This window comes from Panthera onca, chromosome B4 (genome assembly GCF_046562875.1).
Source record: "Panthera onca isolate mPanOnc1 chromosome B4, mPanOnc1 haplotype 2, whole genome shotgun sequence".
Classification (NCBI taxonomy): domain Eukaryota; kingdom Metazoa; phylum Chordata; class Mammalia; order Carnivora; family Felidae; genus Panthera; species Panthera onca.
This window is the reverse complement of record NC_138345.1, coordinates 18103331-18123404: the sequence shown is the minus strand read 5'-3', so window position 1 is coordinate 18123404 and position 20074 is coordinate 18103331. Positions and strand designations below refer to the sequence as shown.

Below are 20074 nucleotides of genomic sequence, written 5' to 3'. Positions count from 1 at the left end.
GGGGAATAGGTGTGCCTTTATAGAGAGCATTATAAATTATACATAAGTCACTGCTCTCTTGTCTGTATCACATGAGGAGTATGATAAACACATGAGCACTTGCTTCTGTGTGTTTCAACAGGAAGTAAGTTAGAAAGGCTGCTTTAGAGTGCAGGGGATTTGTAGGCAAGCTGATTTTGAGAAAAGTGATTCTGAAACAAGCAGAAAATCCCACAATCAGAGCTATACTAGGTCCATCAAGAAGTAAAGTGAAACCAGAGAAAGAAAGAAAGAAAGAAAGAAAGAAAGAAAGAAAGAAAGAAAAAGGAAGAAATAAAGAAAGAATCTGAAACCAGCAGAAAATCCCAGAATCAAAGCTATACTAGTTCCATCAAGAAATAAACTGAAACCAGGAAAAGAAAGAAAGAAAGAAAGAAAGAAGAAAGAAAGAAAGAAAGAAAGAAAGAAAGAAAGAAAGAAGAAAGAAAGAAGAAAGAAAGAAAGAAAGAAAGAAGAAAGAAAGAAGAAAGAAAGAAAGAAAGAAGAAAGAAAGAAAGAGAAAGAAAAAAGAAGAAGGAAAGAAAGAAAGAGAAAGAAAGAAAGAAAGAAAGAAAGAAAGAAAGAAAGAAAAAGAAAGGAAGAAATAAAGAATCTGAAACCGGCAGAAAATCCCAGAATCAAAGCTACACTAGTTCCATCAAGAAATAAACTGAAACCAGGAAAAGAAAGAAAGAGAGAAAAAAAGAAAGAAAGAAGAAAGAAACAAAGAAGAAAGAAAGAAAGAAAGAAAGAAAGAAGAAAGAAAGAAAAAGAAAGAAAGAAAGAAAGAAAGAAAGAAAGAAAGAAAGAATGAATCTGAAACTGGCAGAAAATCCCAGAATCAAAGCCATACTAGTTCCATCAAGAAATAGCAATTCCATCCTTGCCACCATATATTTTCCAGGTCTTTACCCATTTCTTGCTCTGACTTGTGATTTCGTGTTGAGTTTGGACATTCCAAGTCAGAGATGCAAAAGTTTCAAACTTGAAAATACAGTGACATCTTAATGTCCAAAGAGTTAATGGCAAGAGGTATGTATTCAATAAATAGTTCTCAAATTGATGAATACTAAATCAAGGAAATTTTACTTTCCTTGATAATAGGCAGTTAAATAACAAAAATGGATAAAATAATGAATGAGTTGACAAACTATTTCCATTGGTTTAATAAGCCACAAAATAGGGTAGATCAGAAAAAGAGAAACTGGGAACTTATTTAAAAAATATCCTCCCAATGGATTTTAATAAACCTTTACCAATTAAAGCTATCATACATTCATATGGACATTATGGGTTTTTACCAACTGCTTCAGTAATTTCATGAAATTTTACATAAAGGACTTTTGCAAACAATGCTCTCTCCAGATATGAATAAATCTGCTCTTTTTGTTTTGTAGTAAGTCTCAGGATAGGGAAAAGGAAAAACAAAAACTAAAACTAAAACACCTGAGATAAGGGGTGAGGAACTGGCATTGTTAACTAACTTCCATATTCCCAGTAACTAAGACAGTCCTCTGATCACCGCCTTCTGCTTCATTCTGTGCTCTACAGAAAGTTACGATTCCTGACGTTTTGGGTCTTTCTTTGTCCTACAGGATGTTGAGTTTCACTGTTCACTCACTTAGTTTGGGAAGCAGTTGAAATACCTTTCTTACAGCAATGAAAATTATTTCACACTGATAATTTACACTGAAACACAATGAATGCTTTTATGATTTTCATAGAAGTTCAATAAGAACCTTAAGTCTCAAGGATAATCTGATGGATTTTTATCTTTATGATTAATATGTTTAATGAAAGAAAAATTGATTTCCTGTTTTGAAGGGAACTTCAGTTTTAAAGGGCAGGAATTAAGCTCTTGCCAAATATTGCCATACTCAATGACATAAATGGTAAAATGTTCATTGCAAAATATATCAAATATAAATTGGTAATTAATTGTCTCCAACATATATCATTAATAATACTCAAAAATATCACAAAAAGATCACTGTAGGACTATAGGAGGGGGAAAAGATTTTACACACACACACACACACACACACACACACACACACACACACATATATATATATATATAAATACTTCAGAATTCTTGATTGGAGGATATTTTGACTTATAATTTTATGTTCCTATTCCCTGAAGTACCCTTCATAAAGTACAAAAATTTCCATTTCTTTTTACATTAATAATAGTTATCTCTAATTGGGAGTATAACGGAATCATTTTGGTCTTATTTAATTTCAATATCTGATAGCTGAAATATTCCCAGAAAGATGGAATGTGACCTTTGTTTGGTCTAAAGGAAACAGAAGTGTGTGGCACTTATAGAGACATGTGGGGAGCATGCAGAGTATATGATAAGTCAGGAGGGCTAATCTGGCTTGTCAGAAGGGCTACATGAAAGAGCAAAGTCAAGAGTCTGACAGAAGAGACAAAAGTAAGGGAAATCTAAAATTTTCCAGAAGTTGGATCCAGTGTGGAAGCTGATAAGAACCCGAGATGCCAGATGCCAAACAGAAAGTAATCATTATTTTCCAAGTGAAGAGCTATAGCCACTCAAGGCAAAGCTAAGATAAATACAGGAGAAAGCTGAAAGAAATTCAAAATTTATATATAAATTTTGCGCAGGCACGCACATGCACACACCGGAGGGTTGTTTGAAGCCATGAAGCTCTTCACTAGTGATAGAAAGGTGGAGAAGGCCTGGCAGGGGATATTGAGCAACAGAAGCAAAAAAACAAGAACAAAAACAAAAACAAAACAAAAACAAAAAACAAAAAACCTGAGACTGTGATAGAGGAGTGAATAGCCCACCGCTGGATCTCCTGCTCTCCCCCAGCTCATATGGAGGTTGCAGACTTGAAAGAAAATCAAGAAGATATTTATGGAAAATCAAGAGCTGAGGAAACAGAACATATTTCAGAGGCCCCCAAAGAGTTATCACTTCTACTCAACATCAAGGTTTGCTACGATTATATCAAACCGCTTCCTAACTACAAAAACAGTGATAGCACGATAAATGACTGAAATTGCATAAATGAAGAATTTTCTGCCATCATATAACCCCAAATAATCTAAAACGTGTGTGAATGTGGGAACATATATAAAAATATAAAATGGTAGAGTTGCTGCTGGTCATTTGTTTCTTGTCATGAAGCCTGGAACCCAGAGAGACCCTAGTGGATAACAGATTCATTCCTATTTTATCATTTCCAGATGGTGCTACGCTCCTGGTCAGATATATCTATGCTAGCGTGACCTCTACTACACACGATGTTGGACCAGGTTACGTACTTGACCTAATTTAATGCTATTCACTTGATGGCTCTATCCCATATTAACTGCAACTTTATTTAATAGTTTAAAAATTCCCCAAATGCTGAACTCTTGACTTCTAAATTCGGGGCCATTATTATTAAATGCATTCCTTTTTAAATTCATGCTTCATATTGCTTCCAGTATACATTTCCCAAAGGAAGATTCCTGCTCGAAAATGGTTCTCTAGTGCCTTACAGGATTAAATCCACTGTCCTTACAGGATGAAGTACCACTGTCCTAATGCCTGACTCAGCCTCACCTGTGTTCTCCCTATCAAATCTAAAACAGCCAAGGAATAATGAATGTTTCAGATATGACGGTATTATACTCTTTGCTGGCTGGGAAGGGACCAGGAAAGAAAATGTCATTGTCAATCCTGTGAGTGGGAAAACTTTTACTTAACAGAAATTTTAAGTATGTTGGCACCGATCAGTTACTAGATTTTTTCTCTAAGTGCAGAAGGCTTGAGATAGAGAGTGGGAAGCTCTCTCTCCATCACACTCCATATACAACTGAAGGACATCTATAAAGAGTTTTAAGCAACCTGTGAGGGAATATTGTTCAATTTCACGCACACTTTGGAAATAGCTGCTGTACATGTCTCGGGAAGGTCAAAGGAGAGAGAGATGATGGCTGGTGGTAGAGAAGACCACTCAGGAGTCAAATATAATTCTACGTGGTCTTTCAGAGACCTCTCAGTTGTAGTATCTTGACCACTTCTATGAGCCAACCAGAGAAAGTGGTTGTGATACCACAACTTCCGATTAATAGGGCACTGGCACTAAAGACAGAGATAAACATAGCTGTTTAATTGAATCAGTATTAACTTTTGAGAAATATTAATAAGTAGCTTTACCTAAAGTTTGTAGTGTTGAATTATCATTACTTAAAAAACACGTAATTTTTAAGACTAATTTTTGCCTTTCTGATAAAATGATTAAAAGTGATTACTAGGGGCTCCTGGCTGGCTCAGTCCGCGGAGCATGTGACTCTTGATGTTGGGGTTGTGAATATGAGACACCCACTGGGTGTAGAGATTACTTAAAAATAAAATCTTTACAAAAAGTGATTACTTTAAAATATATTGGGTTATCTTGTCCCATGCGCGATTCTACAGAAGGCATGACTAACATTATGTTAATTATATTACAATCAAAAAGACCAGAAGGGGCAAAAAAGCAAGGTCAGTATATTTTAGAACTTGGACTGATTTCCTAATTGATTAATCATGTGCTCCATCTGGCATAAACAATCTAGCCCACCATTTCTTTAGACCTGTTTTTACCAAAACCTGGCTATTTCTCTAACTTCATGTTTTCTATTTTGAGTAAGTTTATATTAGTGAAAAATAACTCATACATATAAACCCATTTATTCTTTGTTAAACCAAGAAAGTTGTGTGTTTTATTTGTTTGTTTTCTATTTTTCCCATTTCCAACTGTTTCCACAAAGAGTGACCAGTTCTTTCTGGGTAAAATGTTCTCACATGCCAGTAAGATGTTATCAGAAAAACTGTTATCAGAATTGTTGAAGTCACCTGGTTTTTAATTTAAAAAAACTTCTTAAAACAGATTTTTTAGTGAAGCAGTGTCACTTTCTTATTCAATTTCTTAGGCAACAAACAAACAAACTTGTTTTCATAAAGTCTGGATATTTTCCAGATAACAACATATGTGTTCCAGGGAATCAGGAAAACCATAATAAAAGTAGACTCTAATAGCCCAAGAGAACAAAACAGAGCCAAATTGACCTTGGCAATGAAAAGCTCACAAAATCTCTCAGACACACTTGGCCTGGTAAAACAGTTGGCCTGCTGAGTATTTCTGAGTGAAAAGAAAGGATTTAGCAAAGGTTATGATAATTTCCAAAAATGACTAGGAATTTAGGAATTGATTATTGTTTCCATATGATAGAGAAATTACTAAATCACCACACCATGATTATATATATATATATATATATATATATATATATATATATATAAAACACACACATATATATAATATATATATATAAAACTTATACATTAAATATTATGTATACATTTATATGTCATACATACATAGATGCATATGTTTATATGATCATAAATAAATACGTTTATATGACAACATCAGTGTTTACATAAAAGCATTCATCTTTAAGACAGAGAGTTAGAACAGTAACTTGTGGTTTATCTTCAGGTTCAGTATAAGGTACTTGTCAAAAACAGGCTAATGGAGTATGGTTCATATTGGGACTGATTTTTCTATGGTTTTCATTTGGATTTCTTCCCCCTAATTTAAAACATTCCTTCCGGCCTGACCATCAGCAGGAAATCAAGCAAGAACCATTGCATAGTATAATATTCAAGTTTCTCCAAATGTAGTGAAGGGGGAATCCGGGTCTTGCTCCCACAAGCCTGCTTGGTATTAGCTTTTAGTGCCATTTTCTGGTTCTTGTGTGTGTGCGTGTGTGTGTGTGTGTGTGTGTTCCTTTAAATGTAATGTCCTTCCCAGAGTAAAAAGGAATTATCCCATCCTTTGATAAACTATGAGGACTTCATGGCCCACAATAATAGATATAAAGGCTAACAATATCCAAAAGCCAGTAAGTGAACTGGGGTTGACTGATTTTCATTTTCTTTCGGCTTTTTGTACATTAATCACTATTAATTTTAAAATTAGACCCATGATCACTAAATGAATCAAAATTATAAGAATGAACCACACATTAAAGTGTTTTAAGTAATTTCTCTACAATTGCTCTACCACTTCTGATATAAAATGAATATCTACTCTGTATCATATACTGATTTAAATTTATTTTATATTTTTCCCCAGCAACCTAAAAGTTAAAGATCACTCATTGTCACTAGAATTAAAACACACACACACACCACCACCACCACCACCACCACCACCACCACCAACAACAACAACAGCAACAATGACAGGATAATGGCAATGGGGATTTTTCAACATAGAGGACCCCAAAAATGACAGAAAATAAGCTATGCATATCACAAAATACCATGTAAGATATATTAGAGGAGAACTGCAAAGTTCAAGTTAAGAGAATCTGCAAAAGGGGCTGGCTTCCTGTGGGGAGTATTAAGGATAAATTCATGATAAAAGGTGGCTTTGATCTGCCCTTGAAAGTGGAAAAGCATTTATACAAGAGGAGATAAAGGGCAGGGCATTCCCAGCCAGAGAAGTGGTAGGACTAAAATCATGGAAGTGAGAGAATATGGCGCACAGCTGAATAGAAGCAGGAGGTCCTACTTTAAGGGATTATTTTATGGACAGAGAAAGATAAGCCAAGAGTTGTACTAAAGGATAAGAAATATATTGAGTATGCAATTGAGAGCCGCTATGGATTTTTCTTCTTCTTTATAACTTGTATGAGTTTGTATATTTTGATTAGTTTCCCTTTTATTTCTTCTCTCTACATTGAAGTACAGACAGATAATTTATTATTCCTGGTCAGCTTTATAATTTGGTCCATATACTGCAGACTATCCAAGCTTGATTATGATTAAAACAAGAAGAGGAATGGCCATCATGCAGACATGAATGATGTGGAGATTAGATATGAAAGAGTATAACTTTTAGGGGACTCTGAAGTATGGGCTTGGTCAATGCTATGCTTCCAACCAGCTCTTTTAATTATGATGGAGTGACACAGGGACCATTAGAGATTGTTCATAGTGTGCATGGCAGGGGAGTAGATAGACCAGCTTCCTAAACAAATCTTCAAAGACCGTGGAATTAGCCAGTTTTACCCTCTGATTTAGTTCATCTTACTTGCTTCCCTCTCATTTTTCTGTGTTAGATTTTCAGTATTACATTTAATTTTGGAACTACCCAAAATCCTTCCAATAAACTTAGCTTCTACTTAAGTTAGCCCCAGTCAGATTGTGTGGCTTGTAATAAAAAAAAATTATTTTTGATGTGTTGAATAAGAAAGATGTAAGGTCTACTTTTCTGGAACTTACTTTATAATAGGTGTTAGAAGATGAATTTGGTAGCAGTATATGTGACAGTAAATTAGATAAATCAGTTATGCAGCCATTATGGAGATTCCTGTGAATAATAAGGATGCCTTGAACTAGAGTTTGGGCAGTAAAATGGAAGCAGGGGGTGGGGCGTGGGAAGAAGGCAAAATCTATAGAATTCGCTGCTTGAGGTGTGTTTACAGTAAGGGAATGCAGGGGTAAACACACACACACACACACACACACACACACACACACCCCAAAACAAAAAAACTTATATTCTTATCTTCCCTTCCAACCCAAATCCAGGACAGCACACAGCACATTCTCAACAAACACTGACTCAGTAAAGGGCAGGCCTGCTCAAGTTCACAACACACTGTGCAGTGATGAGTCTTCTCTAACTACAATGACACCTCTGCTTTCACCTGCCGGCCCTAACCCCTGAAACCTCCTTAACTGCACCCCTCCTCCTTCTCCCTGGACTCTCTCCCTCTCTTGGTCATTCTCTATGCATTCCTTCTGCTTTCCTGATTCTCTTGTACAAATCCAGTCCTGATCATAAAATGGCAGGTTTGGAAGGGACTTAAGAGATCATCTACTTCATTTTCCTGATGATAAAACGTGGTCTCAAGAGCTGAAATGATTTTCTCAAAATTATACATTTAGGCATGATTAGACTCATGTCTCCAATATTTTAGTCCATTTGTCACCTCTCCACCACTCAATACATGTTTGCTCCAAATGTCAGATATAACACTTTAGGTAACTACTCTCTCCATACCTTCAAGTAGATCCAATGAGGTTGCAACTGTTTATTTGGTGGTGTTGCATGCTCCCTGGCATGTCACTATGGGGTTCCACATACCCCCATTTGAGAAACATTGGTTTAATGCAGGATTTTCTAAAAACATCTGCTTGAATCAACCATGAAGCACTGTTGTAAAAACTATGCCTAGAGATTCTGGATTTTGGATGGGGACGGGGTGGGGGGGTTGGTGGAGGCACTTCTTTTACAGAAATGTACAGAAAGAAGACAACTTGTGGTTTAATGCCAAATGTCTTACTGTTTCTTTTTTTACTACCCTTGAAAGTATAATCTGTTCTGTAATATAGTAGGCAACAACCCAATTATACTGATGCAAATGTTAGAGATCCTGCTCATACGATCAGTTATCACCATTACTGTGATTATTTAGAATACTGATGTTTCAGCCCATGTTTCCTACACCTTGTGATGGGTTCTGGAGATGAAACAGACATGTTTCTCCTGCTCTTGAGGAGCTCAAAATTAGTCGGAAGTGATAACGCATGTATGTGTACGTACATAAAGGCATGTTCGCATGTGTGTGACAAGAGCTAAGAATAAGTAGGGGAAGGAAAGAAACGGAAGGAAGGACAGAGAAGGCTTCAATGGAATGGCGACTGGGAGGAGCTAAGAATAGAAATGACCAAGCACATTTACTGTTGGAAAGACAGAGGTTTGTTTTTGTTCCTTCCCTCAGACACATGGTGACAACACAGAGTGTGGTTGTGGAGACAGGCACATTTGCAGGTGGAAAAGAGGTTTAAGGGAGTTTGTTACAAACGGCAGTTATTTTCTATTCAAAGGATACGGGAACATTGGCAGAGTGAACAAAGTTCAAGGGAGCAGCTGGGAGATTTGAGAATTGTTGTAGAAAAGCAGTGCCAGGAATGGGAAGAAGATGTGTGCAGGACCCTGGACTGCCCAGCTAAGGTGATAAACCAACATTTTCAATGGCCTCAACAGCATGACTAGCAGCAGCCTGGAAAATGCAAAGGGTTATAGTAACCCAGTTTCGAAGACTGGTAAGGTCATTATGACGGAGAATGACATAGATACTTGTATTTATTCTACAGAGTTGGTCTGATAAATAAATGTGTTAATACATGCAAAGTAGTCAGCACAATGCCTGGCACATAATTAGAACCCAAATTTATCTCTAAAAAGTTGGACATAAAATAATTCAAAGTGCTGACTGACAGTGGTATTGAGATTTGGATCATTAGATCTGGGATTATTAGCGGGAAAAGTATAAAGAAGCTGTTTTACTGGGGGGGGGGGCGGGAAGCAGGAAGCATTGAGAATCTGGGATTATATTTTTTCTTATTATGCTGGAAAACAGGTTTAGGAAGAGTAATCAGGAAGTAGAGGATATAATGATCAGATGAGATTTTCAGCCCTAAAATTTCAGATGGAATGATAGGACTCAGGATGTAAGTGTGGGAGCTGGTTATGGAGGAGGAAGACTTATGAAGGTGACTAGAATTGAGAAGGTTAATATTTCACACAGGCTGAATAACCTGGAAGGTGAAATTGCCCAGGATTTAGGTTCCAGAGAAAAACCATTAGAAGGATAAGAACCCATATCTGTGGCCTTAAAAAGAAGAAACGTTTTTATGTTTTTAAATTTTTAAAAATTTTTATTTTTTTAAACTAATCTCTACTCTCAATTGGGGCCCAAACTTACAACCCCAAGATCAAGAGTTGGATGCTCTACTGACTGAGCCAGCCAGGGATCCTCAAAAGAAGAAACTATTAAATGGTTCTATAAAAAAAATTTTTTGAAAGAGGCATAGCATAGCCATAAAGGCAATAACCCTATTATTTAACTTTGAAAATCTGAAGACTTTATAAAGAACATATGGCTACTTCAGTGGGAGCGTCGTAAACAGCAGAAATTCAGATTTCAGTTCAGGGAATGATTTCTTACAAAAAGAGTTACTGACAAGATTCTAGGATTCTTTATACAATAAAGAATTCTAGAATTCTAGATTATACAGTAGAAACACTGAAGAGAAGGGAAATAGCCTAGAGAATGAGGGAAAGTGAATGTGGATGGAAATGATGGTTTGGAAGACGATGGGTGACCAGAAGAATCTTTACCTTGTATACTATTGCGAACCTTCAGAAATAAAGAAAGCAGACAATAATGCTCTTTTAATAGAATTAACTTTCCTCTATGTCTCTTAAAGAACTGTAATTGAAGTAATTTGGTTGCCTAGAGGACATGAAAACTTTATGGTTAAGCTCACTGCCAGAAAAACTTTACCTCCTACAACATATTTTGTTCTTCCTTCAACGGACGAATGGTACTGTACCTGGACACAAATGTTATTCATCAGGAATTGCCAGTTCTTCTATTTTTAGATAATAAAAGCAACATTTGCACATCCCATCTACTGACGAAATTACTCACCTCCAAAGACACATTCTGGGGTGAAAGAGATGTCATCAAGGGCTATAAAAACGTCTTCACTTCCAGCCAAATCAGCTTCAAATGCCACTTTAAATGCACTGTTACTAGAGAGCGGTACATATCCATACATCCAACCAGTTCTTTTATTTCCAATCACTGACCACACCAGGATGTTCAGCCCAGATTCCTCAATGGTATATACCTAATAATGGGATGGAAAAAAAAAAAAAGAAAGAAAAGAAAAGGCACCCTTTTATGGTTTGCATGTTGTACATATATGGCATCCAGGTTTAATGAAAGAATGGAGTCTGCCAACGTGACAACACAACACCTTGACTATGATATTTCTATCTGTACATATGGGGATTACAAAGTGAGTTGTGTTTTCTTTAAGTTGTTAGATCTTCGTTTGGTTTCGTTTTGTCATGTCAATTTCCGTGTATCATATTAGGTATGGCCAAAACCTAAACAATCTTAAGAATCTATAAGAGCTGTAGAAAATATTAAACTAGAATTTCTCATTGCTAAAGGACTTCAACCATGTTTCACTGAGGTTGTTTTAAAAGAAGAGAACGCTTACAGTAAGTGAACATGATCGTATACATATTTATGTATATGTACCTATGTATGTACATATACATACGTATTTCAGAAGCCAAAACAATGTGCAGAACATATTATTTTCACAAACAGGAAATCTTCCTGAATTAACTAACATCAGTATCTAAGACCTTTTTTTTTAAGTGCAAGGACTAACATATTTAACAAATAAAAAGTGAAATAGCAATAAAGTTAGCTTTAAAACCAACCACCATGCCAAGTCCCAATAATCTTTTTAAACTGTAAAAACAATTCAAAACAAAACAAAAAATGCCACTTCCTAGTGCTCTTCAAAAGAATCTGTATTTTAAACGACAACAAAAACAAGTAAGGTTGTAAACATATTTTTCTGTATTACCTTTTTGTACCTAACTTTCAGTTATCATTTCCCTAGAAATGATAGTTATATATATTATAGTTTGTAATATAATTTAATAATCACTTACACAACTCTTTCTTTTACACGGGAAAAAAATATGACCCAGAGGAATGAAAACCCATGGACAGTAATTTTCTTCTATCGCAATGGTGTTTTTGTCCAATGAAATTCCTCCCTACTAAAAAAGTCTTACTTTCTCTCTTAATATCTAAAGATAATTTATCCTATAAAAGTTTATCCAAATTTTATACTACCAGGAAAAAATGATACCACTCATTCTGTTGCATGTAATGTTAATACTGGCATTCCACAAATATTCCCAAGAGCCACTAAATAATCTAGAGTCAGAAATTAGCACGCTGCTAATGTTCACTATTACAAAAAGTCTAAGTCTGAAATCCATAGATATTTATCCAAAGGATACAAAAATGCTGATTCGAAGGGGCACACACACCCTGATATTTATAGCAGCACTACTGACAATAGCCAAAGTATGGAAAGAGCCCAAATGTTCATCGACTGATGAATGGATAAAGAAAATGTGCTATACACACACACACACACACACACACACACACACACAATGTAATATTAGTCAGTGATCCGAAAGAATGAAATCTTGCCATTTGCAACAACATGGGTGGAGCTGGAGAGTATAATGCTAAGCAAAATAAGTCAGAGAAAGACAAATATCATATGATTTCACTCATATGTGGAATTTAAGAAACAAAACATATGAACATAGGGGAAGGGAAGCAAAAATAAAATAAAAACAGAGAGGGAGACAGACCTTAAGGGACTCTAAAATACAGAGAACAAATTGAGGGCTCCTGGTGAGGTGCTGGGTGGGGGGATGGGCTAAAAGGGAGATGGGCGTTAAGGAGGGCACTTGCTGGGATGAGCACTGGTGCTACATGTAAGTGATGAATCACTAAATTCTATTCCTGAAATCATTATAACACTATATGTTAACCAACTCAGATTTAAGTTTCAAAAAAATCCACCTCTTAATGGAAGCTAAAACAATAAAATACATCAAGATGATCATAGACAAAGAAAAACAGAAAAAATTGCCCAAGGTTAGGAAACATGAAAAGTGAGATCTAACATCAACAGTGTGGAAAAACACACATTTTCTAGCAAAAATCACTTTTTATATTGATTCCTCAATAAGCGAAATAAGCTGAATCAATATGAAAGGAATTTGGGTCATTTGAGTGTTTCCCATCTCACACATAAGCAAACACTCATCCCAAAGAGCATTCAGTTTAAGGATCTGGTGGGTACCTATTTCTAAAATTAAATTAAAATTTTTAAAAAGAACTAAAAAGGTAAGAAGCTTCCAATTCAATATAATACCAGGACAACTTTACAAAATCAACCTAAACTGAACTGTCTCAGTCTCTCTCTCTCTTTTTTTTTTCTTCATAAATCCTAGGTTACATCACAAAGATTTAAAAGGGGTTGGTTTTATTTTATTTATTTTATAACTCTTTTTTCTGGAAAAACCAATTTAGAAGATCAAATTACATGAAAATAAAACCCCATACTTCCTGTTTTTCAAAACCCTAGTATAAATGTATTTTATTAATATATCTATTTTTATTGTTTTTCACCTCATTTTTCTCTCTGCTTTCAGTCTTCTTAATCTTCAGTTGATCTTACGTGCTCATGCCAAATTCCATTTCCTCCATCCTTCTTTTACTCTGCTTCTCCCAAATCCACCACCACATCCCTGCCCGTTCTCCCTCCCCCTGCGCCCCATCAAGCCTATCAACTCTCCAATAAACTTCAACCCATGTCATCTCATTATTTCACCCTAGTATAGTCCACATTAATTCTGAGCAATTTCACCAATTCATTATTTAATGCCAGTGAAACTTTTTGACAATCTCACGGGCTGTTTCAATCGTAACATGTATTATTAAATTGAATAATTGCATGTTATGTCCAGTGTTTCTGTAGCCACAATGGCCAATGGTAAAAGTAAGAGGATCATGTAAAGATTCCAGATGGTGATTTTTTTTTATATGGCCAATGAGAAACCCACAAAAGGATAACATTATGTATTTCTGTCTTTCAATGAAAATAATGTTCGCTGTCCAGAAAAATTGTTGTGATAACCATCAGCAAAATAATTATGTTTAAAAAACTTTTTAGGGGCACCTGCGTGGCTCAGTCAGTTAAGTGTCCAACTCTCAATTTTGGTTCAGGTCATGGTTTCATGGTTCCTGAGATGGAGCCCCATATCGGGCTCTGATCAGCTCAGAGACTGCCTGGGGTCTCTCTCACCCTCTCTCTCTGTGCTCCTGAACCACTAGTGTGCATGCACATGCACACACTCTTTCTAAATAAATAAACTTAAATTTTTTTTTAAAACACTTACTTCTTTGAAAAAGTAGAATGGCTAATATCCTTGAAAAATAGTTTAATTTGTTCCTAATTTTATAGTTTATTACACATATTTTACTGAAAAACAATTTATGTTGCAATAATAACTTACTACTTGAAATAGCTTCTCAAATCTGCAACTGGACAAATAATTTGGCTACTTCTATTTTGATATTCTAAATTTTGGTTGGATGCTTACCCATTGATATCATAATAGTCAACATTATACGTTATAAAACATTTTATCATGATTTTTATCACAAAACAAAATGGATTCAAAGAAATATATAAGCATATTATGTTTAGACATTATAATCAAGATTATATTGTATTCAAAGATGATGTCATAACTGAAACTATTTATGATACAGGGCAGGGGAAACTTGAAGAGAACTTGCTAAATCAAAACGCAGAATAGAATTATGTGTCATATACATACAAATATTATAATAATATCCAATTAAATTTATGTTAAGTTTTTTGAGGAGGAAACTCCTCAACATTTATTTAGGACAAGCATACCTTTGGAGGAAAATATCAACAGATATAAAGAAGTAATAGAAAATATGAGTGTTAATAATTAAATTACAGGACAGTATGGAAATGAGAGAGAAGCCATTTCGATAATGTCCGAGTTTGTAGGTTTTCCAGGTAAAAAAATTGGAAGAGTCTGAATAGTAGATTTTCCTGAAGTTCCTCTCCTGAAGCCAGTCACAATCTCTAAGGGCCTACAACACAGAAGGTAGGCTGATGCTGACTTAAACTCTCTTAATGGACACTTCTGGATATTAGAAACAATTTATCTATTTCACTATATATTTATCTTATCGAAATTAGTGCATGAAATGCATCAGTAAGATGAAACCTTGCCTATACATGGTCCCAGTAATTCCCAGCTATTCTGCTAGATGTCTGTTCATTAATCACCACTGATAGCACAAAGCAGTGAACTGAGCTACACTTAGTCCATATCAGTGCAGTTTCTCTTGATTCATTTGCAAACACTTTAATTTATATAATAGAAGAAAGAAAAAATCAAAAGCAATGAAAGCAGAAATTTGCCTCAAAAAGAAGTTAGAGGCTATAAACTCATTTAATTAAAGATAGAAATAATCCATATTAATGAGAATTTAGTACATTCACATACATTATGTTATGTGAACCCTACTACACATGTGGGCCTATTGACTGCCCTCTACAAATCTGGATTCGAGTTGTAGAGAGATATTAAACAATTCATTAGTCGTACACAGCACAGACTTACAGTCCTCCATATAGCATGTAAGGAGATTAGAAATCATCATTCCAGTCTTCGCAACAAGGAAAAGGCTGAGCTGAAAACCAACAATTGTTCTTAGATCCATCAGATAATTATTGTCACAGAGTAATCATGACCACTGCCTCCCAATTTGGGGAGAAAAATAGGCAGACACAAAGAATCACAACTTACCAGGGCAGAAGCCCAGGCAAAGAAACTCCTGTGGGGACCAGTAGTAGGGTAGGAGAACCTGGATTGAAATTGATGAATTGCTGGGCTTGTCACTCTGGATAAGTTTCAAAGGCAAACATTCTTGAAGGGATCCCACACTTTTGTGAACTTGACTTCTAGGAGCCCTACCAGTCTCTCACGTCGAAAATCAGAGAAAATTCTGGCAAATAAAGAGGAAAAGTAGCCATTTTGAAATAGGCACAAAGCATTCTGTTCTTCCTGGCAAGACTTGCCCTTAAGACAAACTACTTAAAGAAAACAACCTCACTGGAGAAAAGAAAATACCTAATTCCAACTCCTGGTACCTTTCCAGGTGGGGAAAGAGAAATTCCAGCCACGTCTACCCTTCCTGTCTTACATCAGGAGTGGAAACACAAACAAACAAACAAACAAACAAACAAACCAAAAACTGGAAAAGCAATTGTGAAGGATACAACCCACGGATACTAAAGGACTCACTGAGACCTAATCATAGGCTCCAAACTTACCAACACATGAGGAGGGCTTCTGTGTAAGAACAGGGAAATACAATGAAATAATAGCACACTGAAGGCCTTGTTTAGAAATAAATCTCTCTGGGAACCCCAAGATAACAGGGAAGACAAAAAGAAAGACAACAGAGGAAATTATAACTGACATCTATAGTTACAACAGAGAGTAAACATATCCTAACCTCTAGCCAGATACACATAAAACCTCACATAAAAGGCCTAATTCCTTCTACCCAGTACATCATGGCAGTCTGTCAAAAAAGACAAAAAACACAGTTTGAAGAGACAGAGCAAGCATCAGAAACTGGTTTAGATATACTAAAGACATGGGAATTATCAAGCAGGGAAGTAATACAAGTATTATTAATAAGATAAGGGCTCTAATGGAAAAAGTAGACAGTAGGCAAAAATAGATGGATAGTATAAACAGAGAGATGGAAATTTTAAGAAACAATCAAAAGGAAATACTGGAAATAAATAAAAACACTAAAAGAAATTAAGCATGCCTTTGATGGGTTCATCAATAGACTGCACACGGGAAAGAATCAGTCAGCTTGAAGATATGTCAAGAGAAACCCCCAAATCTGAAATGCAAAGAAAAAAAAGACTGAAAAAAATGGAACAGAATATCTAAGAACTGTGGAATGGCTACAAAAGGTATAATATGCATAATGTAAATACCAAAAGGAGAAGAAAGAGAAAGAAAAGAAGAAATATTTCAAGTGATAATGAATGATGCTTTCCCAAAATTAATGACAAATCCCAAACCATAGATCCTGGAAGATCTCTGAACACCAAATATTTGTCTACACCTGGTCATATGATATTAAAACTGCAGATATCAAAGACAAAAGTGAAAATCTTGAAAGAAGCCAGGTTGTGGGGGAATACCTTACTTATAGAGAAGCAAGGATAAGAATTACATCAAATTCTCTTTAGAGCCATGCAAACAAAAAGACAGTGGAATAAAATATTTAAAACGCTGAAAGAGAGAGAGAGAGAGAGAGAGAGAGAGAGAGAGATGGAGAAAAAGACTCCAAATTAGAATTCTGTATCCAATAAAATTATTTATCAAAATAAAGAAGAAATAAAATTTTTCTCAAACATGAGTTAAAGCAATTTTTCATTAGTACACTTGCCTTGCAAGTAAAGTTAAAATAAATTCTTTAGAGAGGAGGAAAATGATATCAGTCAGAAAATCAGATCTACATAAAGAAGGATGTTAGAGAGGAACATATGAGGTTAATAAAATAGTTTATTTTTTATTATTAATTGATCTAATAAGTAAGAGTTTGTGCAAAATAATAATAGCAATATTGTATTCAGTGATTTTAGTTTTGGCATAAGTGAAATAAATGAATGGCAGCATATCTAGGAGATGGAAAGGAGGACTTGAGAATATTGTTTATAATGTACTTACACTACCTATAAAGTGGCATAGTGCTATTTGAAAGTGGACCTAGATTTACAAGTGTAAATGCATACTGCAAACTCATGGGCCAAAAATTAAAAAAAAGTTAAAAAGTATAACTGATATGCTATGAAAAGAGAAAAAAAAGGAATCATATAAAATGCTCAATTAAGACAAAAGCAAAACAGAGTGGAGGATAAGAAAGAAAGAAAGAAAGAAAAAGAAAAGAAAAGAAAAGAAAGAGGCAAAGGAAAGAAAAGAAAGAACAACAGCTCCCAGTATAAAAGAGAAATAAATATGCTAGATATTAAGCCAAGTATGAATAATCACTTTAAATGTTTGTTTTCTAAATATACCAATTAAAAGGGATTGTTATAGTGAATTTAAAAAAAAAAAAAGACCCAACTATATGTTTTCTATAAGAAACCCAGGTATCAAGGCACAGATAGATGAAAAGTAAAGGGATAAAGATACACCATGTTAATATGAATGAAAACAAATCTGGAAAACCTATCTTAACTTTGGACAGAGCAAATTCAGAGAAAGGAAAATTATCAGGGACAAACAGGGTATAACATAACGAAGACAGTGGACAAATCTCTAAGAAGACATAACAATCCTAAATGTGTATGCAGCTAACAGCACATCAAATACCTGAGGCAAAAACTGGAAGAACTACAAGGAGAAATAGATTAATCCACTCATACAGTTGGAGACTTCAACATCCCTCTGTCAGCAATCAGATCAACAGGCAGCAAATCGGTAAGGTTATAGCTGAACTGAGCAGTATCAGTCAACTTTACGTTTGTAGAATACTTCAGCAACAGCAGAACTCATATTCCTCTAAAATTCACGGGGAACACTCAGAAAGACTGATGACATTCTGAGCAATCAAATACACTGTAGTAAATTTAAAAGAATACAAGTCATACAATATATGCTCTCAGATCACAGCGGAGTTTAACTAGAAACCAGTAACAGGAAAATAGCTGGGAAACCCAAATCTACTCGGAGATTACACAACATACTTCTTAATAACACATGGGTTAAAGAAGAAATTACAAGGAAAAAAAAACCTAAAATTATTTCAAACTAAATGAAAATGGAAGTAAAATTAATTAAAATTTGTGGGACACAGTGAAACAGTGCTTACGGGGTCATTTTATAGAATTAAATGCGGGTAGTAGAAAGGAAGAAAGATCTAAAATCAAGCATCTGAGCTGCTTCTTTGAAAAGAGTGATAAAACTTCTAGTCAGGCTACCTAAGCAAGAAAAAGAAGAGGCAAGAATAAATATCAGAAATGAAAGGGGAGCTATCTTTACTGATCCTGTAAAAAGATAAGAAAGGATTATTAACAACTCTATGTCCACAAATCTGATAAACTAGATGAAATGTACTAATTCCTCGAAAAGGCGTATCTTCTCAAATTTCACACAAGGACGAATAGATAATCTGATTAGGCCTATAATATTAGAGAAATGAAATGAATTATTTAAAGAGAAAGCACCAAGCCCAGACAGATTCACTGGTGAATTCTACCACACATTTAAGAAATTATACCAATTATCTACGATCACAACCACAAAACAGAAGCAAAGGAAACATTTCCAAATTCATTCTATGAGGGCAGTTTTACCCTAACATCAAAACCAGGCAAAGACATCACTAGAAATAAAACCTATACACCGAGATCTCATATAGATTCAAAAATTTCACCAAAATATTGGCAAATTGAGTCAAGTATTGTGTAAAAAAATCATAAATAACATTAGGCGAGATTTATTCCAGGTATGCTAGGCTGACAAACATTGGAAAATCAATTAATGTAATCTATTATGTCAGCAGGTTATAGAAGAAAAATCATATAATAATATTGATAGATGCACAAGAAGCAGATGACAAAATCCTATACCTATTCATGATAACAACTCTTAGGAAACTAGAAAAAGGAAAGAAGCTTCCTCAACTTGATAAAGAACATCTTTATTTTTGTTTTAAATTTTTTTTTAACGTTTATTTATTTTTGAGACAGAGAGAGACAGAGCATGAACGGGGAGGGGCAGAGAGAGAGGGAGACAGAATCGGAAGCAGGCTCCAGGCTCTGAGCCATCAGCCCAGAGCCCGACGCGGGGCTCGAACTCACGGACTGTGAGATGGTGACCTGAGCTGAAGTCGGACGCTTAACCGACTGAGCCACCCAGGCGCCCCTAAAGAACATCTTTAAAGAACCTAGTGAAAACCCCATTCTTCATGGTGAGAAACTATACACTCTCCTGCTCAGATCAGGGAACAAGCAAAAACAGGTGCCTTCACTGCTTCCATTCAACATTGTACTGGAAGTTCTAGCTAATGCAATAAGAAAAAAAAAGATATACTGATCATGAACAAATAAAAATGCCTTTGTGTGCCAGTGACATGATTGACTATATAGAAAATCCCACAGAATCAATAACAACAAAAAACTCCTAAAACTACTAAGTAATTTATAATAAAGCAAGGTTGAAGGATACAAGGTTAATATACAAAAGTCATTGATTTTCTTATAATCCAGCAATGAACGACTGGATTTGAAATTAAAAAGACAATACTATTTATATTAGCACAAAAGTACATGATTCATATGAAGAGCATTATAAAACTAATGAAAAGAACATGGAAGGTATAAATAAATGCATGATATTCCATGAGGCAGCCTCAATATTGTCAAGATGTAAGTTCTCAACTTGATATATACGTTAAAATCCCAGTCAAAACCTCAGCAAGTAAGTGTGAGGCA

At 35.2% G+C, this 20074-nt stretch overlaps 1 protein-coding gene across 2 annotated transcripts in view; it reads right to left on the bottom strand.

Moving 5' to 3' along the window:
• MALRD1 (MAM and LDL receptor class A domain containing 1) overlaps positions 1–20074 on the bottom strand; it is a 776428-nt gene that overhangs the window by 156554 nt on the left and 599800 nt on the right. For both annotated transcript variants that reach the window (XM_078450377.2, XM_078450378.2), the window contains exon 34: positions 10537–10738. In XM_078450377.2, coding sequence (XP_078306503.2) covers positions 10537–10738 — 202 coding nt within the window. The remainder of the gene's footprint in view (positions 1–10536; positions 10739–20074) is intronic.